At 51.6% G+C, this 27,902-nt stretch overlaps 1 protein-coding gene across 2 annotated transcripts in view; it reads left to right on the top strand.

Moving 5' to 3' along the window:
- PTPN5 (protein tyrosine phosphatase non-receptor type 5) overlaps positions 1-27,902 on the top strand; it is a 55,695-nt gene that overhangs the window by 5,255 nt on the left and 22,538 nt on the right. For both annotated transcript variants that reach the window (XM_043580780.1, XM_043580781.1), the window contains exons 2-3: positions 11,308-11,398; positions 17,327-17,403. In XM_043580780.1, coding sequence (XP_043436715.1) covers positions 11,379-11,398; positions 17,327-17,403 — 97 coding nt within the window. In that variant the 5' untranslated portion in view covers positions 11,308-11,378. The remainder of the gene's footprint in view (positions 1-11,307; positions 11,399-17,326; positions 17,404-27,902) is intronic.

Here is a 27,902-nt window from a genome sequence, read left to right as displayed (position 1 = left end):
CTCTCTAAAGGTCTATATTTTTTAATAGATGAAATCAGCCCACATCTAATTGTAGTACATTGCCGTTTTCACTTAACATTGTATCATAACTTCTGTGTTCCATCATGATCTTCTTTTTAGCCTCAGTGGCTTTACTGTTTTTGCTTGACCATTTCCTCATCGGTCGATATAGAAGTGAACATCCTCAACCACAACTTTTCTGTCTCTGATTCTCAAGGCATCCGTTTTAAGCATCCTCAAGAGGGTAGATGATGGGACCAAGGGGGGGTCTAAAGAGGGGACCAAGGATAGGGGAAGGGGTGACTGTGGGAAAATGTGAGTTGATTTTATGGACACCAATGATGTGGCCCTGGGTCCTGGGGCAGAAAGAAAACAGGGGACATCAGAGCAAGAGCCAAGGAAAGGATGGATAGGGAGGTCATGAGTCAGGAGGCCAAAGTCAGTAGAGCGTTGAGGGCATGGCAGAGTGGTACCCAGCACCCTCCGATTCGAGACGGAGTCCCTCCAGCATTTTGTTGGTTCAGTTCAGGGTGCTTTTTTAAAATTATGAAGTCCATAAAGTTGGCTCTTTTGACCATTTGTGAGCATACGGTTCAGTGGGGTTACGTACATTCACAGTGTTATACAACCATCACCACCATCCATCTATAGACCTCTTTTCATCTTGCAAAACTGAAACTCTGTTCATGAAATAATAATTCCTCATTCCTTCCCAGCCTCTGGTAACCTGTACTCTACTTTCTTTCTCTGTGGATTCACCTGTTCTCGGTCCCTCATACAAGCGGAATCGCGCAGTATTTTGCCCTTTTGTGTCTGGCTTATTTCACTTGGCGTGATGTTGTCAAGATTCCTCCATGTTGTAGCATGTGTCAGAATTTCCTTCTTTGTTAAGACTGAGTAATATTCCATTGTACATATATAGCACATTTTGCGTCTCCATTCATCATCCATTGATGGGCACCGAGGTGGCCTCCAGCTTTCGGTTACCATGGACAGTGCTCCTATGACTGTCGATGAACACGCACCTGAGCCCCTGCTTTCAGTTTTTTGGCTATGGACCTAGAAGTGGAGTTGCTGGATCGTATGGTTTAACTTTTTGAGAAGCCATGGGGGCTTTTATTAAAAAGGATTTTTGTGGGCCCACCATAAAAAAGGTCACTGACGGAAGTCTTAGGAGTTTGGAGTCTGGGAAGAAGCCATGAACGTTTAAAAAGTAGATTTTTGGGGCCACCTGGGTGGCTCAGTTGTTGGGTGTCTGACTCTTGATTTTGGCTCAGGTCAGGATCTCATGGTTTGTGGGATAGAGCCCTGCATCCGGCTCTGCACTGACAGCGTGGAGCCTGCTTGGGATTCTCTCTCTCTTTCTCTCTGCCCCTCCCTTGCTCCCAATCTCTTTTTGTCTCTCTCTCTCTCTCAAAAATAAATAAATAAACACTTGGGGTGCCTGGGTGGCTCAGTCAGTTAGGCATCCGATTTTGGCTCAGGTCACGATCTCACAGTTCGTGAGTTTGAGCCCAGCGTCGGGCTCTGTGCTGACAGCTGGGAGCCTGGAGCCTGCTTTGGATTCTGTGTCTCCGTCTCTCTCCGCCCGTCCCCCACTTGCACTCTGTCTCCCTAAAAATAAGTAAACATTAAAAAAAGTTTCTTAATAAATAAATTAAAAAGTAGATTTTTATGGATGCTGCGTGGCCTTAGAGATAGCAGAGAGGAAAGAAGGCGAGAATGGAGTACAAATGAATCCAGCCTCCATTTCTGAAGAATTACTGTGATGTGGAGACATCGTGGGTGGAAAAGAAAGCTCTCGGGAGAGGTCTTAGTGGATGCAGTTCATTCATGCATGCAAGTATTTACTGTGCCAGGGAATCCACACGGCCACAAGGACCCTGCCCACAAGGAGCTTACAGCTCTTAGGTGTGCCAGAGAAGTAACCCGGTGATCGTGCTCCATACTGCTGTGTGCTGTGATGATAATCATAAACACTGACTTTTTCTGAGTGCTCATTATATTATCTCACCTAATCCTCCTAACAGTTCAGTACAGAAGGTCTTTATTTCCCTCGGCTTACAGACTCCGAAGGCTTAAGGAACTTGCCAGGAACACACAGCAGGTCAGTGGCAGAGCCAGAATTCAGACCAAGGCAGTCGCTGTCCTCTCGTGTAGGGCCAGTGGCTGTGGGATCACAGGAGAGACACCTGCCCGGCATGGAGATCAGAGAAGGCTTCCTGAGGGAAGGGGTGAGGCAAGCATTGGAGTGTAAGTCAGCTGTGTCCTTCTTTTGCCCATGATGTCAGGAAATGGTTTTCTGTGGCAGCAGCGTCCCGCCCCACTGCCGGTGACCTGATCTCCCAGGGCGCCCCTCCTCCCTGAGGCTCCATTTCAGGGGAAGATGATCATTCATCATCCGTGGTGCTTATCATGAGGCCCGGAAGCCAGACGGGGGACATTTCCTTTTCCCTCTGACATCAGCTGTCTCTGACCACTCAGGTTGGCCTCCTTTCAGCCTCTTCTGGGGGGCCTCAGAGGGACATGCAGGGCCCCTCCTGGGCCTGAGCAGCTTCAGGACAGCAGGCTGAAGTTGACCAAACACAAAGCCCCAGAGTGGCAGTGCCGGTCATAGGTCATTCTCCGCCATTTCACTGCCCTGAGATGCCTGGACCTCATGGGCTCTCATCATGGCCAAAGCCCCGTCTTCCCCAAACCCAGAAATGGGCAGTTCTCTCTGCTCTGTAAACCCCTGGTGCTGCCTGTAGCCTGCACCAATACTTCCCAGTAGGGCCCCTCTTGGCCTTTGAGTGGGAGAGCTCTTCATTGTGAAAGCATCCCTGGCCCCGTCCTCCAAATGTTGCCAGCGGCCCCCTCAGTCGTTGTGGCAACCAAGAGCGCTCACACGCATTTGTGAGATATATTTTATGGGGGGACCTTGGGTGGTTTGGTCGGTTAAGCGACCAACTCTTGGTTTCCGCTCAGGTCATGATTTCACAGTTCTTGGGTTCAAGCCCCACATCGGGCTCTGTGCTGACGGTGCGGAGCCTGCCTGGGATTCCCTTTCTTTCCCTCTCTCTCTCCCCCTCCTGTGTACTGTCTCTCTCAGAATAAATGAATAAACTTAAAAAAAAAAAAAAGAGGGGCGCCTGGGTGGGTCAGTCAGTTAAGCGTTCGACTTCGGCTCAGGTCACGATCTCGCGGTCCGTGAGTTCGAGCCCCGCGTCGGGCTCTGGGCTGATGGCTCAGAGCCTGGAGCCTGCTTCCGATTCTGTGTCTCCCTCTCTCTCTGCCCCTCCCCCGTTCATGCTGTGTCTCTCTCTCTCTCTCAAAAATAAATAAACGTTAAAAAAATTTTTTTTTTAATTTTTTTTTTTCAACGTTTATTTATTTTTGGGACAGAGAGAGACAGAGCATGAACGGGGGAGGGGCAGAGAGAGAGGGAGACATAGAATCGGAAACAGGCTCCAGGCTCTGAGCCATCAGCCCAGAGCCCGACGCGGGGCTCGAACTCCCGGACCGCGAGATCGTGACCTGAGTCGAAGTCGGACGCTTAACCGACTGTGCCACCCAGGCGCCCCGTAAAAAAAAAAATTTTTTTTTTAAAAAGATATATTTTATGAACAGGGAGACGTACAGACCCTAAATGTTGCCTTCAGTGAGTCTTGACAACTGAATGAAGTTATGGAACCATCACCAGGATTAAGATGTGGCACATTTCCAGCAGCCCTGAAAGTTCCCTCTTTCTCCCTTCCAGTCAGTACCTGCCCTCGGAGGTTAACTGTTGTTCCTGGTTTTGTCATTCTGGATGTTTTATCTGTTCTTTTTTTTTTTTTTTAATTTTTAATGTTTATTTTTGAGAGAGAGAGAGAGAGCTGGGGAGGGGCAGAGAGGGAGACAGAGGATCTGAAGCGGGCTCTGCTCTGACAGCTGCGAGCCGGAGGCGGGGCTTGAACTCACGAACCGTGAAATCATGTCCTGAGCTGAAGTTGGACACTCAACCTATGGAGCCAACCAGAACGGTTGTGTCTGTTCTCGATCTTCATACGAATCGTATCATAGATGTGGTCTTTGGTGGAATACAGCAGTTTGGGGGATCCACCCATGGTGTTGCACCCCCAGCATCACTGACACGGATTTCTAAATGCCAGCTCCAGTGGTGATACCTGCCTTCATCCTACTGAGAATAAGCGACCTCCGGGTTTAAGTCCGTACGCCCTAGCCTGCTGCACACAGCCGTCTGCCGTGGCGTGTGAGTCCCCTCTGCTGCCCACTCTCCAGCTGCACCAAGGTGCCCTCTTTCTCCTGACGCCCTGCTCTTTTCATCTCTCCTGGTCTTTGCCCCAGCAGTGTTCTCTGCCTGGAATGCCTTCCCCGCTGTTTGCCAAACTCCCACTTGTCCTGAAGATGCTCGTCGTCTTTCTGTGCAGCTTCCCAGCCCCTCCCATTGTGCCCTCCTAGGCACTCCTGTAAGACAGCCTCAGTTGACATTTAGCACATTAAAAAGAATTTTTTTTTAATGTTTGTTTTTGAGAGAGAGAGAGAGAGAGAGAGAGAGAGAGAGAGAGAGACAGTGTGAGCGGGCACGGGATAGAGAGCAAGGGAGACACAGAATCCAAAGCAGGCTCCAGGCTCCGCGCTGTCAGCACAGGGCCCGACGTGGGGCCTGAACTCACAAACTGTGAGATCATGACCTGAGCCGTAGTTGGACGCTTCAGTGACTGAGCCACCCGGGTGCTCCTGACATTAGCACACTTTTGATTCGATGCTCTAGGCTGGAAGCCGGCTGAGGGCAGGGACTGAGTCTTAGACCCAACAGAACCTGAGAGTAAAGAAATGGGTATACGATCATAGCAGGCCTTGTCTCAAGATTGTGTTGGAGGCAAACTGGATTCACACCAAGTGTGCAAAACAAATCTCAGCCACCCTCTGAAGCTGATAAAGGAGACACGGTGAGACATCTCTGATTATAGATTAGAAATGTAGAGTGAAACTCACCGCCAGTGAGGCAGAAACCTCCAGCCCTTCCGCAGAGGATCTAGCATCATGGGAAATGGCGTCAGTGGGTTCAAAGTAGTGTAGCTCAGGGAGCCAGGGAAGAGACCAGAGTCAGTCAGGGAAGGCTGCCTGGAGGAGGTCAAGTTCCAGCAGTTTTCAAAGAGTTACACAATCAGGGGATAATTCACCGAGAGCCTTAAAGCATGATCCAAAGCCGCCTAGATCCATCCTCTTGTGACCCTGGTCCTGAGTCTCACATGGCTGCCCTTCCCTTTCCTTTCACTTTTCACTCACTTCCTTCTTTTTCTCCCACTTAGTCCCCCCTCCCTATCTTCCTTTCAAATCTGAGTGTACAAGGAAATGCTGGATGCACATTGCCCTGCCTCCCATCCCTCTTCCTCTGCTCTGGGCTCCCTGTCGTGGGTCAGATAGGAGGAAGCCTGTCCTTTGCCCCTTCTTAGCCTGGGCAACTCACGGAAGCCCAGGTTAAGGGCAGGAGAGCCAGGGAGCAGCCCAGGGTGGGGTGCAGGCTGTTGCCAGATTCCGAGTCACAAATCAAATCCTGGGAGAAGAATTTAGCCAGAGGAGAGGTCGGCGGGCCCTGGACTCACTGGAGAGGCTTCCTGAAGGAGGCGTGGTGCTGAGGCAGGCCTTGGAAGGGCCCGAGGCCACAGCTCAGACAGGAGGAGCAGGGAGGCCTATGCCGGAAGGAGGAACAGGAGAGACAAAGGCTGAGAATCAAGAGTGAGCGTGGGAGGTGGGGCAGTTTTCATGGTGAAGGAGGATTTGGGGAATCCTGTGAAGTCAGCCTGCCAGTTCTCTGACCCACCTTCCCAAGGGTTTCTGGGGCTGACGAGGGGGACCTGGAAACAGCCCGGGGCTCTCCAGAGGGAAAAGGAGTCTGTTCTGCTGGAGAGGCCCTGCGTTGTTCTCATTAGCTCCAGAAACACCTGACAGAGCCCGAGGAAAAAGGAAACAGACCTTTGTAGCTGATGGCACTGCCTGGTACAAAGAGCTGGAGCGTCTCCTGTGCGGAGTTGACTTAGAGGGAGCCAGGAAATGAAGCTTTGAGCCAGGTCAGCTGTGATAACGAGGAGGATGTCTGCCTCGGGTGGCCTGGTACTTTCTGTACTTCAGTCACTTGCACTTCACCACCACCCTGCAGCAGGCAGCTCTGTTGTTCCTGCGGCCCAGAGGAAGAAACTGAGGTTCAGAGAGGTTCAGGCGTTGGCCAGGGATCCCGTGGGGAGAAGGTGGCAAGGCGCACAGCGTTTTCAGCCAGGTCTCTCTGCCTCTCAGTCCATCCTTCTTCCGAGTGCCACGATGGCTCTAAGGTGTGTGACCTCAGAATGGTCAGCTGTCGTGTTTCAAGGGATTCTACCCATAACTGAGGACCTTTGTTGACAACCTGTCCTGGGCCCCAGGTCTCCAGCTGTGCAGTAGCACGAGGCACTGAGAGGACTAAACTATCCTTGGCCCAGGACCAGGCTCTGTCCCGTCTTCTCCATTGGCCGTCTGAGCAGGACTAGAGTGACACTTACCTGCGCCCGTGCCGGTCCCAAACCCTTCCAGGTGCCGAGTATCTCCTATACGAAGTGAGGTAATGATACCTCTTTCACCAGGTTGCTGCGAGGGTCCAATGAAAGAAAGCATTGGAAAGCAGTTGGTGCATAGTAGGTGTGCGGCTGATGTTTATTACATCTGAATTCAGGAGGTCCGACCCGCTTCCATTTAAACCTTGACTCCTGGTTCCATCTGGTCTCTTTCTTTCTCATTCCATTATACCCTCTGTAGTCTCTCCCGGCAAAGGAGTCTCAGACCCACCTGTTTCCAGATGCCGCCTCTGCCTTGCCTCTCTCAGGCCCTGCATCTGACTCTGTTTTCCTGAATCTTTCACCAAATCCTAAAGTACCGGGTCTTCCCAGCCTGTGCTGTCACTGCTTGGGTCAGGCCTGAGCACAGTAGGGTTAAATCAGAGGCAGAGGTGGGGGGACTCTGGCCCTCACTGTGGGGGGTGGCAGGAACTGGAGTCCTCACGAGCTGCAGCGGGTGGGTGGGCGACGGGGGAAGGGGGGACAACCCTCCCTCACTCTGAACTCCGGCTCTCCCCTCTGGAAGTGCATACAGGCCCTCCGAGAAGTGGTTTTGTAAGTGATGAAGAACAAAGCAGATAACACACGGGACCATCGTGGACAGTCCAGAGCAAGGCAGAGGCACAGCTAGTCCGGGCCAGGGGTGGGTGGGCATCAGGGACACCTAGGGCTGAAACCAGAGGTAGGTTAGATACCAGCAGCACAAAACCATTTGTGATCAGGGTGGATGTGGTGACCCGACACAGGCTAAGCGAGAATGCTGGTTCCAGGTGGGTTGGGGAGAGAGTCGCAAGAGTGGACAAGGCCTCAGTCCTAGAAGGCAAGCGACCAAGGCAGAGACTGCCCGCCAGGGCATCAGGCGAGAGGCCAGGTGCTGGGACCGGGCCAGGGTCAGAACCAGACAAGCAGCAGTGAGTGTGGTTAACAGCTCCCAACAACCATTAGATCCGCTAACTCTTCCAGAGGATACAGTGTGCCAGGCATTCCTCCAGGAGCTTCAGCGATGCTATTTCAAAGGTGAGAAAACTGAGGCACAGAGAGTTGGAGTAAAACTCCTGACCTCCTCCAAGACTGGCAGCGTGACCCCTCACATTCATAGCTTGAAATCAGCCGCCGTGGGGTCATTTACACCAGGGAAATTGGCGAATGCCACTCATCAGGGCTTTGAAAATTCATTTATTTATTTACTTACTTTCTTGAGAACCAATTTATTAGCATAACACAAGACTTATTCTAGAGTCTCCGTGGACCTCAGCTATGTGGGGAAAGAGGGCTGTATTAACCGAGAAACAGGCAGCACCTGACATGCAAGATGGTGGCAGCTGACGGTTTTGGGAGTTTACGGGGCCCTGTTCTAAGCATTTTCCGTGTATCTTGTATCAAAACTTCTGGGAGGATCAAAATTCACTTAATCTCCTTAAGAATCCTTTGGAGTACACTGGTTATTCCCATTTTACAGGTGAGAAGACTGAGGGCATAGGAAATTCAAGGATCTTGCCCAAGACTGGGCAGCTACTGAGGGATCTGGAGTTCATACTTGGGCAGCCCAATCCCAACGCCTGTATTTGTGTGTGTGTGTTTTGTAAGTTTATGTGTTTATTTTGAGAGAGACGGAGCACTAGCAGGGGAGGGGCAGGAAGGGAGAGAGAGAACCCCAAGCAGGCTCCACGCTGTTGATGCGGGGCTCCAACTCATGAACTGTGAGCTCATGACCTGAGCTGAAACCAAGAGTCAGGCGGTTAACTGACTGAGCCATCCAGGAGCCCCTCCCTGTACTTTGTGTTTTTTAGTGAGCCATTTATTCGTGCTCAGGGTCTAACCTGCTTTTAATTTATTTTTTCAAGAAACAGATCTTGAATATCTGCCTGGTGTCAGATAGAGTACAGGCACGGGAGACAGGGAGGTCCGTGTCCGAGGCCCTACGCTTAGTGGTTTAAATAAAGCCTGGGCCTCGGGTTGAGGCACAGTGAGTTTGAAGCCTGGTTCTGCCACTTACCAACTGTGTGACCTTGAGCAATGACTCAGTCTCTCCAAGTCCCAGTCTCTCTGTGTGTAGGAGGAGGACGAGAACTGTGTCTAGTTGGTTGGGTTATACTGAGGAATCTGCACTCGTTGTAAAGCACAGGTTTGTGCACAGATACCCCGAGTGGGTTGGGGATGCGGGCACCAATAGATCAATTCTGAACAGAGACGTGAGACCCGAAGACGGAGTGCCCAGTTCTTCCTAAGGGACTCAGGGACAGTTCTGCTGAAGAGATGACGTTTGAACAGGATCTTAGAAGGGGCTTACAGAGCTTTCCAAGCAGGGAAGGGAAAAGGGAGCTTTTCTAGTGAAGGGGAAAGTATATTCCAAGGTGTTACAGGTAGGCGTGAGCATATAACTGAATGGAGATGCCAGAACACCGTCACAAGAGGTACGATCATGCCTTTGCGCTGGTGATTGCCAGTTTTCCCCTTTAGTTTACAGCTAAACTCTGTAGCTGGGGCTGGGGAGGTGTCGAGAGAGGGCACAGAATGAGTGTTTTTCAGAGTGCTGGAAAACGTGGTTAAACCAGATGACCTTTGAACTCTGAAATCTTCGACTGATTTGGGGGGGGCGGGGGGGGGGCTCACCACACAAATAGAGCCACCCACAGCAGATACTAATCACCAGAACTGGACATTGTCTCTGTCAGTAACTGGCTAGGGTGGGAACCGCCCCACACACCTGGAGATTGGGCGGCCTTTGCCAGGCTCCATGGACCAAGGCCTTGTTTCCCTGCTGCTGGGAGCGCCCTCTGCCGGTCCCTTGTCACTCCCCTCCATCCGCCTCATTAAATCCACCTTGACAGCCCTGAAATTGAACTCGACCGTAAGGAGAGGCCCTTCAAAGCCATTAAATTTGATTCTCTTGATTTTCAGTTGGCACTCCTGAGACTCAGAGGAAATGACTGGCCCAAAGTCACAAGGTGGTCTCGGACAAGAGCCCAGGGCTGCTGGGTCCTTGGCCAGTGAGTGCATTTGTCGCTTCCGTAATGGAACACGGCTGCCACCATCACCTACACTCTTCACCCAAACCAGTCTCTCTGGGCTGCTTCCTCACACGGGGAAACCTGAGGCCACAGGCCAGGGGAGGACTTCCGGTCACTCCCGTCATGGAAAAGGCACACAAAGCTAATGGCCCCTCAGAGTGAGCTCCTTCAGGGCCCTGGGCAGGAAGACAGGCACGCTAGCATCCACCCCTCTGGTTCCTTCACTAATTTGCCCACTGTGTGAGCCTGGAAGTCACTTGGCCCCCAAGCCTTAGTTTCTTCGTCTGTAAAATGGGTTGCAGCCACATAGACCTATAGTGAGGATTTTTTTTTTTTTAAGAAAGTCTGCTGATGCGTTCGTGTCCACTCTCTTCCTATTTTCAGAACATTGTTTTCAACAAAGGCTGAAAGCCAGAAGAGAGGAGAGCTTAGGAATATGGGCGGCGAGGGGCAGATCTGTCATTACTAGCTGTGTGGCCTGGGGCTGGTCACTTCACTTCTCTGAATCTCCATTTTTTCATCTAGAAAACACGGGTCATGAAAGTATGTTCCTCCTAGGGCTGTTTGAAGAATTAAGGTCTGTCTCACCTCCCTAGAAAGAAGAGGAGGGAGATGGAAAACAAGAAGGAAGTGTTTCACAAATGAGCATCTCAGTCAGTGTCCCCGTCCCATGTCACTCTCCATTTTCACTCTCCCCTTGTCAGACAGAGTTTCTCTCCATCTCTTGTATGTGCCCTGATTTCTTTTAACTCCAGGCCTGTTCCCATGCCCTCCTTCTGCCGAGAACAGCCCATGTGCCCCTCTCACATTCTGGAGCCGTTGACCCCAGCTCCTCCTTCACATCCTAAATCCCTTCCCGGGAACCTCTCCTGATATCCCCGCCTCATTAGGGGCCTCACTGGTGCCCCCCCAGCACCCTGCCCTTCTCCATCGGACTGGCCACCTATGTCACCATTGCCTTTGCTGACCTGCAGCCCCCCATTATGCCTTGAGCTACGGTTCACGCCATGGCCTGCCCAGAGGAGCTGTTTAATAAACACTTGTTGAGCAAGCGAATGTTCTAGTCCCTGAATCTGACTCACACGAAAGATGGAAAACTTCATGTTGCCCGAGCGCCTCCACAGGCTGGACCTCTCTAGCACCCACCTTCCCTTCCCTTCTGCCACACCCACACCCCTGTCTCCCACCAACAGAGCAGGATGGGGAAGTCATCATTTATCTGGGCACATCCCAAGCAGAGAACACTCAGACCCTGTGTTTGGGATCCAGAACACTCCAAGTTTGCAGTCTGCTCAGACGTGGGGACAGATGGCTGGACAGTGGACAGCTGGGCAGGGAGGGTAGGCAGCCTGGCAGGATGGAAATAGCAGTGAACTAAGCATTGGGAGCCCAGGGCTCAGAGCCTATCTGTTCCCCAAGTTCTCTGCACACATCAGTCTGAGTTCTTTGGTAACCAGCAACAGAAACTGACTCAGACATTTAGGCAGAAAGGTCTAACACAGAATAACAGGTAACAGACCTCTGGTCTTGGGCCCTCCTGTGGCACCAGATAAGCAGGGCACCAGGAGAAGAGAGTGGCGACTCCCGAGAGGACATTTGGAGTTTCTAACTCTCTGAAAACAGCTGTCCACGCTGTGTGACGTGCCGCCAGGCACTTACCCTCTCTCGCCTCAGTCCCCCATCTGGGTGTTCTAAAGCTGGCTTCTCTCTGTTCACGTCTCCAGTGTGCTTTTCTGCGGAGGAACTTCCTGCCCTGGCCCCCGATGGCGCCTTTCCCCATCCAGACACCTTGGGAATGAATTATGAGGAAGCCAGGTGAGTGATGTGTGTGGGCTTCCCTGCAGCTCAACCCGTTGAGGAGGACACGCCCTCTCCATGTGCATGCGCTGGGACGTGTGACTCATTTGCATGAAGCAGTCAGCCCGATCATTTGTCTTCCATGAAAGCAGCATGTCCTTGGCCCATGCGTGCTGAACACACTGATGAACATCTCGATGGCATTATGGGCCACTTTCTGATCGTGGTCTGGCTGTCTTCTTCAGGCCGGGAAGATCCTAGCTAAAGTCTGTCTTCCCAGAGCCCCCAAAGCCATTAACCCTAAGACACTGCCTTCCACTTGACCTCTAATGTGTCCAGCAATAGGCTCAGGCCCTGAACACCTGGGATGCAGAGGTGGCTGAGGGGGTGGGGATGCTCTTAAGTGACTGGAAAGCTGGTGGGGGGAGCAGGTGCATAAACAGCTAACTATAGCAACAGAACAAAGTAAGAGGCAGAGAGAAGTAGTGAGCCAGGAGTGTGAGGGGGCCCCGAGATGGGAGAGCTTGATTCTCCCCAGGAGATCAGGGACTGCTCCATGAAAGAGGTCATGTTGAGGAGGAGTAAGACCTGGCAGGAGGGGAGAAGGAAACTTCAGGCTGAGGGAAGAGTGGGAACAAAGGCCTAGAAGTCGGAGTACACGGGGAATAGCGAGGTCTGGTGGTATCAGAGCTCTGGGAGGGTCATAGGAACTCCATGTTAACAGTGACGGGTGTCCCGGGGGCCCCGGAGCCCCAGGAGCATGAAGCCCAGTGTAGAGGCACATCTGCCTGCATTCGGTCCGGAGGTTGCTGGGGGCCCAGGAATCAGGCTTTACCATCCTAGCGCCGCCTGGCCCCTCACCCACCCAGGAAGAGGATGCAGCTCTGCCTCCCTCCCCAAACCTGTCAGCTATTTCTCTACACTAGCCCTGGGCAATGCTGGCATTTATTCCATGATACCTCCTATCGGCACCCACCCATCCCCCATCCCACCCCCACCCCCCCAGACAGAGGTGAGGTGCACCTGCCCCATCCCAGACAGGCCTCTGTTAGAATGCTGACTCACCCATCCTGCAGCAGGTACCTGTCCCATGTCTCCCCCACCAGCCATGAGTTCCAAGAAGATGAGGTGGGCTGGTCCAGGTCCCATCTCCAGCATCCAGCAATGGTGGAATAGCTGTCGGGCACACGTTACCTTCACACACACGCGCACACACACACACGCACGTAAACAGAGGGCGGTGTTGCCACGCAGGCTGCGAGGGGTCTGACCACCTGATGTTATAGATGAGGCTTCAGGGGCCCAGGGTGAGAGAAGATTCCCCAAAGTCATAAGTGTGTTGGAGGCAGAGTTTAAAGGAGACGTTGGGTTCACAGCAGACTGTTTGTAATAGCCAGAAGGTGGAAACAACCCTGATGTCGATCGCTTGATGGACGGATAAATAAAAGGTAGTGTATCCACACAGTCGCATGTTATTCAGCCATAAAAAGGAATGGAGTATTGATATGTGCTGCAACCTGGATGAACCTAGAAAACATCATGCGGAGTAAGAGAAGCCAGACACAAAAGACCACGTATTATATGATTCCGTTTATATAAAATACCCAGAACAGGCTAATCTATAGGGACAGGAAGCAGATTAATGGGTGCCAGAGGCTGGGGGTGGGGAGGATGGGCGGGGTGGGGGGGCTCCCTAATGGGTACGAGGTTTCCTTTTGGGGTGATGAAATCGCTCTGGAACTAGATAGCTGTGGTGGTTGTGCGACATTGTGACTATATCAAGTGCCACTGAATTGTACACTTCCAAATTGGCTAAAAGAGTGAATTTTATCTTATGTGTGTTTTACCGTAATTTTAAAAAGGAGTCGATTGGGACTGGATCAGATACCACCGGCCAGGTCTGATGTCCCTTCCTCAACCACATGCTACTGGTCCCCTGTCCTATTATAGACCTCCCCTGCCCAGGCTAGGGGTGGGGAGCCCATGGCACCTCTCGGGTCAAGGGAAGCCCCATGGTCAAGTGGAAGGCTGCCTCACCGGGAAGGCAGGATTCCTGGTGGTGAGGCCTGCTCCTTAGTCACGTGCCTCTGCCTGGGGCCTAGCCCCCATCACCCACCCATCCCGCTGACCATCCTGCTCCCAGCTAGTGCCCGATGTTTCTTACGTCTCAGACCTCTGTGTCTTGCTCTTGCCGTCTGTGCCATGAAAGAAGTTCTTTCCCTCGTGACCCCTCATCCATGTAGAAACGTCCTTTAAAAAGAAAAAAAAAAAGTCTTATTTATTTGAGGGAGAGAGAACATGAGTAGGGGAGGGACAGAGAGAGGGAGGCAGAGAATCTGAAACAGGCTCTGTGCTGACAGCAGAGAGCCCGATGCAGGGCTGGAACTCGTGAACCGTGAGCTCGTGACCTGAGCCGAAGTCAGACACTCAATCGACTGAGCCACCCAGGTGCCTCCAGAAGCATCCTTTAAGAACCTGCTGCTATCTTCCCCTTGCAGAAGACTGCCCCACACACAGCCTGCCCCCTCACCGCAGGCCGAGCTCCCCAGGGTATCTAGTGAATAGGTCATCCTCGATTAAAGCAGGTGTGGGTGCGGTCGGTCGTGTTTGTGTGTGTGTCTTCCGGAGATGACTGGGAGCTCTGTTGGGAGGGGCCTGGCTTGTTCGTCACTGTATTCCTAGGACAGCTCTGGTGCCTTGCTCACAGGCCATGCTTGTTGAATGAGGCAGTGGCTTTGGGAAGGTTCTGTCCCCACCCAGATACTCTCCATCAATGAAGGAAGGACAGGCTGGGTAATCTCCAAGTCCTTTTCTCTCTGGGGCTGTCTGGCTGTAAGGGCAGCGGTGCGGGGCCAGCCCAGCGAGTTGCCGCCTGTTGTCACAGGAGGCCAGTTTTCTGCTCCTTTTGCCCAGCTCCTAGAAATGGAAAAGGAGAGAGAAGGAGCCTGCAGTAATCTTACTGCAAGCAGCTATTTCTGCTCTTGGCAGGTGAGGGGGGGAGAGAGGGCAGTGTCCAGAGACTGGGCTTCTCCATCCTCCCTGAATGGACCATCTCTTCTCTTCAGAAATCTCATTAAAACCCTTCCCCGAACAGCCTAGCCACGCAGGCTCTGGCCGAGGTCGCCTGGAGTCCTTCAGCGACAAGGCCGAGCAGCGGGCTTTTGCTCCATTTTCCTCTACAGATGAGAGGTGCTACTCTTTCTGCTTTTCTGATTATGAAATTAGTCATTTTCTAGGAAGCTTATTTATAGAGTCCGCTGCATACATGCAGCCCTGAGCTATTCTGAACACGGCTTGGGGCCTGGGAGGCTTAAGGTGTGAAAACAGCTGTGAGTCACACATGGGTCCCCTTCCAGAGGTTTCTAGATACCTTGGTTGCCTTTCTGCACCCCGCCGGGAGCCAACCCTCATGCTCCTGGTGCTCTTTACTCTAAAGAGAGAAAAGCCTCAGGATCCCAATCCCCCTGGCCACCAGCTTGATATATTACCCGGACCGAGTCAGGCCCGGATTCTGTGCTCCATTTTCCTTCTCTTCTGAATGAGGGGCTTTCTGGATGTGTGATTCTGTGCCTGCTCTGGACAACAGCTGTGGAGGGGGGTTCCAGGTGGCTTCACAAAGACCTGCCCACAAGGCAGCTCAGATAATGGCCGTGTTTGAGGTTCCTGATGCTTTTTCCAAGAAGGTCAGGGCAACGTTCACTTACTCAACAAGTGATTATTTACTTATTTATTGAACGCCTATGATGAGCCAGGCACTGTGCAAGACTTTGAAGACACAGTGGTGAATAAAACAGAAATGGTGGCCCCTGTCCTCATATAGCTTACAGTCTAACTAATGCTAATCTCATAATGGCATAAATTAAAACGAAATTTCAAACAGTGTCAAGTTCTAGGAGTAAAAAGTACCAGGAAGTAGAGCCGGGGCAGCTCTCTAGGCAGAGAGAAAAGCATGTGCAGAGGCCCTGTGGAGAAAAGAGCCTGTCCGGTGCAGCTTAAGTGCAGAGGACAAAGGGGAAAAGGGGGTATAAAATAAGGCTGGAGGGATAAATAGGGGTCAAGTCATGCAAGACCTAGTAAAGCATGTTAAAGGATTTCTGTATTTTTTCTTAGTACAATAGGATGCCATTAATGTATTTTTTAAAAAGAAGCTTAGATGATAAAAGGTTGAGTTTTAAAACAGTTGATTCTAGCTCAGGCCTGCCCCGTCCAGTTGTGCGGATTGTAAACTGCACAAACTATGAAGCCATATGTATTGGAACCATATGGAGAATGTTTTAGGGGCCAGCTTGAATGAATGCCAGAGACCAGTTAAAAGACTGCCAAAGTAATCTAGGCAAGAGAAGCTGGCTTGGACCAAGATGTAGGTGGTGGAGAGGAAGAAAAGTGAGAGATTCGGGAGACATGTAAAGGCCCTTGAAGATAGCCGCCTTCTCTCTGCAGGAGGGCCAGGCTCCGAGATTTGAGATTCTCAGAGACCCTGCCGGTCAGAATGAGGAGAAGATAAAACAACGCAATGCCAGTTGAGAGCAGAAGAAGTCAGAATGAAAGGGGTCACCCTTAACCCTGTCTGTCTAGCCTTAATTGTTTCAGATCTGCAGCTGGGCCTGAAACTGGCCTCAGGACCAGTCCGAGAGTCAGGATTGCAGAAGCAGTGGGCAGAGAGGCAGCTGACCTCTTGGACTTCATGGAAGTATTATACCGGCAGTGCTGTATTAAAGTTTCTTTTGGCTGCCAATTTCAGAAATCAGTTCACACTGGCTTAAGCTAAAATGTTGGAATTTATTGGAAGGATCCTGGGGCATCTCATGGTTTTGACAGACGTGTTGCCCACTCAAGACTCAGGATGGGCAGAAATGGAGCGGCCCCAAGACCCGCAGCATTAGCGGTTTTTAGGACTTTCTCTCCAGGGCACTGTAGCTGCCATGATTTAGAGCCAGCACCTGCAGACTCCAGGCCCCCCCCCCCCCCCCCGCCCCCGGAATGCATTTGAAAAACACAGGGGAGAGGATCTGATCGACCCAACCTAGTTGGTGTGTCTAGCCTTGATAAATCAGCTGCTGCCAGGGATCAGAACATGAAGGGCAGACAGCCGCTGGAGCCCATAGTTGATTTCAGGCCGTTCCCAGAGTAGGGGAACCCCTGCGAGCTGCACAGTTGCCCTCGGGGTATGTCTGCTCTACAGACACTTGATGAGGTCTAGCTGATTTCCAGCAACCTTTTCCCAGGTCATGGGTTAAAGGAGAAAAGCTAGGCCCCATGATAGGCTTGGAAAGTGCCCCGGTAGGCTAGAAAGAGGGCTCTCTGATGTCAGAAAGAAATAGAACATTTAGAATATGCAAAAAAATACATATAGCTACGTTTTCTAACGATTTCTGGAGAAGAGTTCTGCGGGCCTCTGAGGCAGAAGGTCGTTGCAGGCCTTGAGGACCTGGACGTAGACCGTGTGTTACCCACACCCCCCTTCTTGCTCACGCGTGGTTCAAACCCACAGGAGCTAGGAGGCACAGCAGCACAACAGTGAGAGCCTAGCCTAGAGTCGTAGACTGTAATCTCATGCCCCACTCTGCCCTAGTGAGCTGTTGTGACCTTAGGCAAGTTACTGAACTTCTCTGAGCCTGTTGGTTGATCCCTCATCCATGCTGGAGATTTAGTGTGATAAATTTTGTAAGTGCCTGGCACATAGCAAGCCCTCCCTCCATGGCAGAGGTGATGGTGGTGGTGATGGTTGTAGGGAATGCTACTGCTGATTATTCCACAGCGAAAATGCCTGCAGAATTCTGCTCCTGCCTCTGCAGCTTGTCCCTTCTGTAGGTCGGTCCTTCTGTTCGGGTCCCCCGCTGGGGTAGAGTTACTCAGAGGGACGCAGGGCAAGCCAGAAGCCTTTTTTGTCTTTGTTCAGGGTTTTGCCTTGATCCCTGTTCCTCTCCCGTTCTCCATCTGCTGCAGGAGTGAGAGAGAGAAGCACCCTGCTGATGACTCCGAGGGAGGGGCCCTGGACATGTGCTGCAGCGAGAAGCTGCCGGGTGAGTCTTCCTGGCACCCAGGTGCCCCCAGAGTTCCGAATGCAGGGAGAGAGCCCCGGATGACACGGGCTGGAGAAGAGCCCGCTTAGCTGTGAACTTGCTCGAGAGGAGTGACTCAGCTGGTCACAAGGTCTCCGTTTAAATGAGGATTTGTTTTTCTAATCCCTGATGTCTTTCTGACCTGTTGTCATATGAAGCTGCTCTGGGCTCCCGTGGAGGGAAGAGCAGGCACCGAGGGTGTGCCGGGAGGGGTGGGGGGAAGGGTGAAGAGCTGGGGAGGCCAGGGCTGCTGGGGACGTGACCGCCGGCCGGCGGTGTGCGGGGCAGACTTCCGGAGGTAAGGTTAGGAAACACAGACAGGCTGAGTGTGGCGTGAGCTGACGGTGGGGCAGGTAATGTGGAGAAACCACCCAGCGGCCCTGTTGACAGAGCTGGCTGCGAGTGTCAGCTTTGTGCCGCCCGAGTCTGGTTGATTGCGCTTGTGGGGAACCTGGGCGGCTGAACCACAGGCCTTTGCAGTCACCGCGGAGACACGACCGACCGAGGCACTCTTGCCTGTGGGGTGGCAGCATGCGGACCAAGTACCCAGGCCATGGAAGGAATAAAGGAAAGGAGAATAGGAGGAGTTTTCAACATGTTTTTTTCTTTTTACGGAAGTCTTTTTTTTTTTCTTACTTACAACAAATATCCGTTGTGGGAATAATAGAAAATCTGACAAGTGAAAAAAGTTATCGTCATCCCATAACACAGTACGTTTTCATCTTTTTTCCAAACCAAACCTGTAGCTTGTCAGAAACCTCATGATCGGTGAGGAACCTTAGAGTGGAGTCTTCAGTGATACTCTTTAGGATGGACATTGAGAACAAGGAGGTATGACTCTGAAGCGATGATTCTTTACAATAGGTAGTTATTTTACTCACACCTTGAGCCAGTGGCCCAGCTACTGGGGAAGCTTTCTCAGGCCTCCAGGTAAGGATTGAGCCCTTTGGTGCAGTTCATGCCGTGTCCAGGAGGGGGTGCCATTGCTCAAAACACTTGGGAAGGCCTGTTGAGATGGTCTAGGATGGGTGTCATCTTACAGGTGCCCTTGTGGGGACCCGAAACAGCTAGCTTGAAGAACAGAATTCTCCAGAGGGATATGAGAGCTGTCTGTGATTATATGAAAGGTTGTCTTTGTGGAGGGGGCAGCAGATTCGTACTGCGTGTCTTAAGCGGCTGGCATAAACCAGATACGGAGAAATTAAAGAGAGGCCTGCTGGCCCACGGGATGCAGAACTTTCTTCCTGACTCTGAAAGTAGTCCGGTTGTAGAGCTGGGTAATTCAAGAGGAGGAAAATGAGTGTTCCATCACTGGAGGCATTCAAGTATTGTCTGGATAGACAGTGGAGAGGAAATTTCCACAATGGGTGGGAGGTCGAGATGACATCAAAAGTCCCTTTCAACTATTAAGCGTTCTGTGATTCAGATATGAGTCATAGAATTCAGAGATGATTGTACGACCGGGGATGGCCCGCTGGCTAGAAAAAATCCACGGAAAATAGGACATGATGTATAGGAGTCCAGAAAGGAGCACAGTGTGAAGGGAAGGGCAGCGGCTTTGGCATTTGAGTCTGGCTTTAGGCTGTTTATGGACAAGTCCCTTACCCTTTGCTGGGCCTCTAGTCCTCATTTGCAAATGGAAACAACAGCAATACAAGTGTTTATCCTCACAGCGGTATATTTATCCTTACAGGGATTAGATAAATATAATCACACAAACATTCATTCCACAAATGCTTTTTGAGCACCTACTATGTGTCAGGTATTATCCTAGGTGCTAGGAATACAGTGGTGAATAAAACAGACTTGTCCTTGCCTGGCTGTGAGCCGCTTCTGGAAAATGGGGTGGAACCCCAGGAGAGAGACTACAGTAATAAGAATAATAGGGTAAATTCCAATCCTCCCCAAAAGCCAGCAGCCGACTCCGAATGGAAGAGGAGTATTGGTCATCTCCTTTGGAGCCGGCACATTGTCTTTCTTATGACAGGCACTGTTCTAAATACTCTCACATACACATCGCACGTGATCCTGTCCACTGCCCTAAGTAGTTCACATCATTTCCTGTCCCAACTTAGAGATGAGAGGACCAAGACCCAGGGAAGTGAGAGTCTGTCCAAGGTCACATAGCTAGTGTTTGGTAGAGTGAGGGTTCACTTCGTACAGTCTCTTTCCAGAGCCCATGCCCCTGGCCACTTCCCCATTCTGCCGCCACTGTCACTGTGGACACCCATCATTTTCTGGCACCCTGTGAACTGAAGCAGGAAGAGCTAAGGTGTGTCTGTCCCCAGGGAGGAGCCTGCAAGAGATGGGCAGTGTCACTGTGCCTGCCTCATCTGCATTCTTCTTCTGGAAAGCACTGCCTTCCAAGGGCTAGGCAAGTCATAGGCCCCTCTAGACTCTCATGATGCCATTGTGATAGGATTTTGCAATGATGTTTTGCAATGATGTTTTGCAGTGATGTTCTACCCTGCTTCCTCCATGGGACCATGAGTTCTTTGAAAGCAAATGCCTATCTGTTTCATCCTCCATGACCAGCCTTCATTCACATATTTCTTCATTCATTGAATGACTGTTCGTTGAGCACCTGCCTGCACAGGGCACTCTTGTAAGCAGTAAAGATTCAACAGTGGACCAAATAGAAAATCTCCACACTCACAGGGCAGTGTTGTGTGCTGAGTAAGAGCAGGGACTCTGGACCTAGGCTTGATTCCACCACTTGCCCCTGGGATGATCATGGGCAAGCTATTTAACCTTTCTGTGCCTTGATTTTACAAAAAATAATTAAGAATACTGAGGTACCTGGGTGACTCAGTCGGTTGAGCGACTGACTTTGGGGCTCAGTTCATGATCTCACAATTCACAGGTTCAAGCCCCGCATCGGGCTCTGTGCTGACAGCTCAGAGCCTGGAGCCTGCTTCGGATTCTGGGTCTCCCTGTCTCTCGGCCCCTCCCGCACTCTTACTCTCAAAAATAAACATTAAGAAAAATAAAATTAAAAAAAAGAATACTATTTACTACCATGCAGAGTTGTTGTAAGATCACATGAGTTAATGAAAAGCTCAGAACGGTACCTGGCACATAGCAAGTGAGCTATAGGCATCGCTATTTAGAGAAAGATAGACACTGAGTAACATAAATAAAATATTTAGCATGGCAGATAGTGGTAAGTGCTGTGGAGAAAATTAAAGCCAAGAAGGAGGCATGAGAAAGGACCTGGGGGGTGGTTTGGCATTGTAAGTAGGATAGTCCCAGAACCTGGTAAGAAGCAGACTTCCATAAATGCTCATCAGTCAGAACCACTGACCTGAGCAGCAACCTGGACATAAAAGGAGGGGGGCGGTTATAAAGGCTGAGAGAATCGGGGTGCAAGGCCTTCAGAGAATGAGCTCACGGGCATTGCAAGCAATTGCATAATGATGGGGTAAAAATACAGCCCTCCAGTGATCTGTTCCCCTCCCAGCTGGCTTCCTGCGGGGCGAGACGAGGTGGAGTGAGGGCTAGCCGTGCCTGCGTGACTCACGTGTTCCCACACGCACCGCCAGCAAGGGGCGGCATGGCCAACACGCCCGGCCACGGTCACCCGGACCTGAATCAGCACCAAGCAGGTCGCGGAGTCCTCCCAGATGGAGGTTTCTGGGTGGAAACATCCTCAGGCATCGCCAGCACCCCCAGGCAGCCCGCAGCTGCCTCAGGACAGGCTCGCTCACCCACACCCCCCAGGGCACTGCCCGCCTGTGCTCACACGCTTGTCTTAGTGCTCACTTGTCCCAGCCCCGTGCTCGTGTGTGCACGTGCACATACCCACACGCAGCTCCCCGGGCACACGCCCCACCTCTCTCTGCCTCATGCAGCCCCACGGGTGCACACCCACTTGAAGCTCCCGCACCTGCGAGCCTCCTTCCTCTTGCGCACTCGGGATCTCTTGGCTCCATGGGGCCATCATCCAGACTGATCTGCCTGCTCCGTCATTCCCGCTTTAGGTCTCTTTTTCTGCCGCAGCCATGCCCCTTCTCATGTACACTTATAGACGAGCGGGCACACTCCTTCCCTACCATTCTCTACCCTTTGCCCAGGCCCTCAGCTGTGCATAGTCCCAGGCGCTGGTGTCCCCTCTCTGCTCCTCTGTGCGTGCGTGCACACACACACGCGCGTGCTTTTTTCTTCTCCCTCATGCGCACAGTCTTGCACGCATGGTCACTCTCCTTTTCTTCTCTCTCACTCCCCCTTCCTTGCTCATTTACTTGCTCACATTCACCCAAACACATTTATACATTCAAACTCACACTATCCCCACCCCCCCAACCATGTGTAGGTGTTCATATTTGCAAGAAACCAGCCAGCCCCGCTGATGCTGGGGCCTCCGCTCCTTCCCCAGCCGGCACCACTGCAGTCCCAGCCTGTCACCAGCAGCTTCCTTTGGGGTACGGGCTGGAGGAAGGAGGTGGATAAGGCCACCGTAGGTGCTAGTGATGGCATGACATCACCAGGTGTTGCTCGCACTGTCTCCAGGGGGCAGCCCCAGGGCTGGCCTGCTCTTGATATTTGTAGGGACCAAGGCCACACTGCAGAAGAGGCCCCTGGTGGCACACCACCCTCTTCTGAGTCCTGCTCTGCAAGGGCCCTTGTGTGGCATGTGGGCACGTCAGTCTGTGGGTCCAAACATGGTCCACATGCCACCCCGATGCAGCCCTTCGGCCACCCCTCAAACCTAAAGGTACCCAGGCAGGAGGCCACGTCCACCCTCAGGAGGGTCTACCGCACCTGTGCAGGCTTCAGGATGTTTGGTTAGAGAGTTCTAGTAGCCAGAGCATGGCCTAGAAGGGAAAGCGTGAGCACACCCACTGGGCCCTGTGGACTCCTTGCCCCATGGGGACTGGCATGGCCAGAGGGGAAGGGCCTCAGCCTGGGTCTGAGGACAGCTCTGCTTTTAGAAATAAGGTGCTCCCACAGCATCCCACAGCCGACAGCTGGCTGGAGCCATGACAGTCACCGCCACCCTGGGATTTAAGTGTGCCATGATTAACGTATTCTGTGCAAGGTTGTGAGTAGACCCTGAAGGCCTGAGTAGGCCGCTGCCCAGCTGGCCTCTTGGTGACTCTTGTACTGACTCCCACCTGAGTGCCAGTGCCTTAAAGGCTACCTTCTGTCCAGCCCTAGGTTCTAAATCAACACGGGTATCAAGCTGACCCTCTTTGGAAGGGGACAATGTCTAGGTGTCAGCTAGAGGCCCACTGCCCATCCTGGGTGGCCTTTTATACAGTAAAGGGGATATCATTATTGAAGAAATCTTCGTTACCCTAACCTGCAGTGACTATCCCTGGCCATCACAGAGGGTCACATTATAGTTTTCACAGCTGTCCCATCATGACACAGACAAGGCCTTGGGCCAGAAACCAGGAAGAAGGGCCAATTGAAAAACCCTTTTATCGGGGCACCTTGGTGGCTCAGTCAATTAAGCATCCAACTTCAGCTCAGGTCATGATCTCATGGTTGGTGGGTTCGAGCCCCACATCAGGCTCTGTGCTGACGGCTCAGATCCTGGAGCCTGCTGCAGATTCTGTGTGCCTCCCTCTCTCTCTGCCCTCCCCCACTTGCTCTGTCACTCTCTCAAAAATAAATACACATTTAAAAAAAATTTTTTTTTTAAAAAAAGAAAAGCCCTTTTATCAATTTGACAAACTTTTATTGAGCATCCGCTCCATACCCAAGGCTGTGCCAGGCCTTGGTGACCCAGTGAAGAGTGAGACAGACCCTGGTTCCTGCTTTCAAGGAGGAGGGCACCATGGAAGGGTGTATCAATAATGTAACCTTATCTTGGGGGGTCACGGAAGTCTTCCCAGAAGAAATGGCCTTTAAATTGTCACCTGAGGGGTGAGCAGGGGCCTGGTCCTGGTTCGTGTCTTTTGGGATCAGCTATCAAAGCATTTTAAGGAACAGATTAACCTCATAATGTCTCCCATCTCCTCACCCTTTTTCTCAGCAAAACCCCTCCGACTGGTACCTAGTATCGGTTCACGCTGGTCTAGTAGGAAGTGCAGGAGCCCAGATAGACAAACATAGAGAAGACAGGCCTGGGGGGATATAGTTGTACTGCTGAGGGGTCTTGTGCCTGTCGACAGCAGCCTGGGTTCTGTTGGCTTTTATTTCTTTGTATAATTGGGGTTCTGTTTTCATCCAAAGTTTTTAATGCATTTGGGATTGTTTACCGGCTAGCGGTACAGTGAATCATCTTTGTCTTGAGTCTTCAGAATGGAAACTAGAGAAGAAAAAAAAAAACAAAAAAAACCAGCATTTGGATGTGCTAAGAACCCTAATTGGAGAGCAGTGTGTAATGATACCATTGTATTGGGAAAAGAAGTACCAACCCAGGTACTACTGATTAGTGATGGTATAGGGTAACTCGTCTCAGATACCAGGGCAGATATGGAGGGACGAACCCATGTAGCTGCGTCTTGGGATGCTGTGGGGAGGCAGACCAATCTGGGTTCAAATCCCAGCTCTGCCACTGACCAGCAGCATCACCTCGGGTAAGTTATCTGACTGCTTCGGGTTCCGTATCCTTTACTCTAAAAGGACATAGTACCATGATGAGATCTTTACAGAGATCTTGTGAGGGTTAAATAAGCTGATGCATGCTGAGTGCCCTGGTGAGGATTGTTCCGGGATATGGAGTGTGAACAGAAAACCCTCCGCATATTCCCAAGGGCCCGGGCATCAAGTCCCCCGCCAGTCCTTCAGCCCTGGAATGGACAGGATAGCTTTGTGGGTCTTTCTTGACTCCCCGCCGCAGGCCTGAGCCAGCACAGACACATGGGGGAGCGTTGTCTACTTGCAGAGTCAGGTGGGGAAAGGGGCCAGGGTTGCAGGGAGGGACGATCACCCATTTTCCTCCATCAGTATAGAAATGGTTCTGATATTCTTAGAGAGTTACCTGGACGTGTGATGTGACTGGAGTCTTCACAATGGGAAGAAAGGCTATCTGCCTCCACACAGGATATGGCTAAAGACCTTTCAAACAAATGGACATCCGAGGCATCCCTAAGATATGCAGTGACAGATGCTGGCCTCTTTCTCCTGGGCCTGGCCCAGGGACTCATCACTCCAGCTCCCAGAAGTTCTTTATGCCTTAAAAAAAAAAAAAAATCTCGTGTTTTCATTTGAGCCCATTTCTTCTTTTCAAGTCCCAGCCTCTTGCTTTGCTTAATCTATTGCTATAGATTAATCTATAGCTATTTGCTATAATCTATTGCTATTTGCTTGATCTATAACAAATGGTCTCAAAGCTTTGTGGCTTAAAACCACAACCTCTTATTTGCTCATGATTCAGGGGGTCTTGGAGGTCCCAGCTAGGTGATTCTTCTGCTCATGTGTCTTCAACTGAGGTCACTCCCTCAGCTGTATTCACCTGGTGCTGGGCTGGGATAGAAGGCCCAAGAAAGCTTTTCTTACATGTCTGGCATCTCAGCGTGAATACCAGGAGGTAGGGATCGTTAGGGCACCTTGGAGGCTGTCTGCCATACTGCTTAAAAGTTGAACCCTTGAAATCCAAAGAGGCATATTCTAAGGATACGCCTCTATACAGAATGACTTATGAGGGAAAAAATCCACCCACAAAGAAAGAAAAAATACCAGAAAATATGTCAGAAGGAAACCAGTGCCTGTCTCGGCGTGGTAGGATTATGAGTGACTTGAGTTTCCTTTATGTTCTTATTAGGATTCCCCCCCCCCCCCCATATATTCCAAAGTCATTTAAAAAATGATTAGCCACCCAAGAATATTAATTAATCCTTGCCAGGCAAGAGTGGTAGTTGGGGGTAGCGGAGGTTGTCTGGGGTGAGTCACCTCCCTCTAGGTTGGGTCGCTCAGCCTGGCGGGACCAGAATCTCAGGCTGACCCAACCCCAAGGGTCTTAATGGGGGTCGGTTAATCCTCTGGGGGCATCTGTGGAGACAGCCACTAGGCCCCGAAATCCCCCCTCCCTGGAGAAATCCAACAAAATGATTCAGATAATATGTTGGCGAATGAGCTCAGAGAGAAAGAGGCTCAGGGGTCTCCTTGGCAGTTGGCTTTGCTTCAGCCAAGTCCGTGAGCCCTGCCCCCTAAAGAGGGCATCGATTCCCAGGCAGCCAGAACCTGCCATGGGGCCAGAAGAGCAGTGTCCCTCTCTTCAGCCCTCCCAGGTCCAGGACCCAGACAAGATGACAGGCCTTCCTTCCTTCGGCCATTGTTCTTTCCCCGTTGGGCCTTGATCCAACTCACAACTCGGTGGTGGTTTTGTTTCATGTTTCCTTGGGGGAGGCAGGCAATGATCGCTTTAGGTATTAGCGTGTTGTCAGTCATACTCGTGGGTGCGCAGCCCCGTTATCCTCAGTGGTCTGCAGGAGGCTCCCGTCTGGTTTTCTCCACTTACTCATTCTCTTTTTTCTCCCACTGCCATACTCCTCCCCGTAGTTAATGTGTTCTAAGGGATTCAGCGTATGTTTTCCGCGTGTCTCTCTGTGTGCTCTTGGAGAATGGGCGGCGATATTTTGTCTGCGTGTGTTTTTAATCTGTATTCACTGGGTTGTGTTAGATCTCGTTCTGTCCACTCTGACCGCGCTGTTCCCGAGATCCATCGTGTGGTGCTGCATGTACTCTGACTCTTTGCCTCTAAGGACTGCACGGTACTCCCCAGCGTGTCCCCGGACACGGCCTGCCAGCTCCTCCAAGCGAAGGACATGGAGATCCCCCCACCTCTCCCACCCCTACCATAGAGAGTATGAGCGTACATGCCCCCTTAGGGACTGGGTGAGAATTTCTTGGAGCAGAACCACTGGTTTCCAGAACTGGCTTCCTAGGCCAGTTCCAGCAGAGGATCTGGAAGAAGCTAGAGAGGGAGAGCTAGGAATAAGGTGGTATGAGTGGAGGCTGGGGAGGTAAGCAGGGGCCAGCGCATGCTGGGCCTTTATTGTTGACCATGATGGAGTCTGGTCTTTATCCTAAGAACAAGGGGAAAGCATTGAATTAAATTAAAGCAGGGACTCAGATTTGGTTTTTAAAAATGGGTGTGTGCCTTTAGCACTGGAAGGGCCCTTAAAGGCCCTTCAAAGGTCACACTCTTTGAATTTATAGAAGGCCTCAGAGGCCCTGGAGGCAGTGAGAAGCCCTGGGCCACGTAGCTCGCTAGAGGCAGAGGTAGGACTGCCGTCGCGGCCTCTCGACACTTTACCAACATTGTGAGGCTCCCCGGTTGCAGGGGGCCACCCCAGGATGGCAGCCTCTAGAGGCTTGGGATTTGTGGACGCTGCTATCCTGAGAGTCTCCCTTCCTGCCACCTGGACTTTCCTGTACTTGCCAAAGAACCCCAAGCCAGGGCTCAGGCCTCTGCGGCCATAGGGCCTTAGGCCTCCGCCCTTCAGATAACCCACTGGCAGTGCCTGTGGAACTTCCCATGCTGGCTTCGCCAGCGAGCACAGAATTGGAGGGTTAGAGACACACGTGTCAATCCCCGTTCTGCCTCTGACTCTCTGAACCTCAGTTTCCTCAGCTGTGAAATGGGCGGTAGACTGACTCTCAAGTCTGTCCCTTCCTTGCCATGCGTTTGTGTTTAAGCCTCAGGCACTTAGGACCTCTGGCACCCCGTCACCCCAGGGCCTCTCTGCCAGTTCTTTCAGTTCTCAGCGTGGGCAGCGGGGGGTGGCCCGCACCCACAGAGTTTCGTTGACCCTTTTCACCCTTGTACTTCTGGGCCCCCGCTCCAGAGAGGCACCAAGAACCGAGGCTTTGTTTGTAGCAACAAAGCTGTTTGCAATTTCAGATAGAACCATTTCATTATATCCCATCGAAAGATTACTTGAGTTGTGTTTTGTTTTGAAAGCTTGTTAGCGTTCTGGATTTAATGCGCTGGCAGAGACAAAGATGCCCCCCTCCCTTCTGCCACCCTCAGTCCATGCCCACTCTCTCCACCAACCCCAGTTGCAGGCCTACAGCCTCACAGCTCCTGCCCTGGAGGGAGCAAGGCATCTATTGTCCTCCTGGGGGGCCCAGCAGGCAGATGAAAAGGAAGTCCTTACTGCTGCCCCTCCCTCCCTCTCCCTTCCCTTTCCCCTCTTCCTCCTCCTCCTCTCTAAATTCTGCTACTGTTCATTCACCATGTGCCGGGCACCAGACTAAGCACTTGGCATGTTTTACCTTATGGTATCCTCAAACTCCAACAGGCGAGTCTTACTATACCTGTTGTCCAGAGGAGAGATTAAGTCACTTACCCGAGGCCACAGAGGTAGCAAATGGCAAAGCCAGGCATCAAACCTAAGTTGGTGTGGCTCCAGATCTTTTGCCACAAGCCACTAGAAAAGCTGCCTCCCCAGAAACAAAGCCACTTTGGGGGGATGGGAGGAGCTACAAGGTCAGGTCCTGGAGATATTTTTTGGTTACTTAAATCTGCCTACTGAGAGCATCCACTCATGGGTCCTATTCTCGCC

This window comes from Prionailurus bengalensis, chromosome D1 (assembly GCF_016509475.1).
Source record: "Prionailurus bengalensis isolate Pbe53 chromosome D1, Fcat_Pben_1.1_paternal_pri, whole genome shotgun sequence".
Lineage (NCBI taxonomy): Eukaryota > Metazoa > Chordata > Mammalia > Carnivora > Felidae > Prionailurus > Prionailurus bengalensis.
The sequence above is the reverse complement of the archived record's forward strand: the minus strand, read 5'-3'. Positions and strand labels throughout refer to the sequence as shown.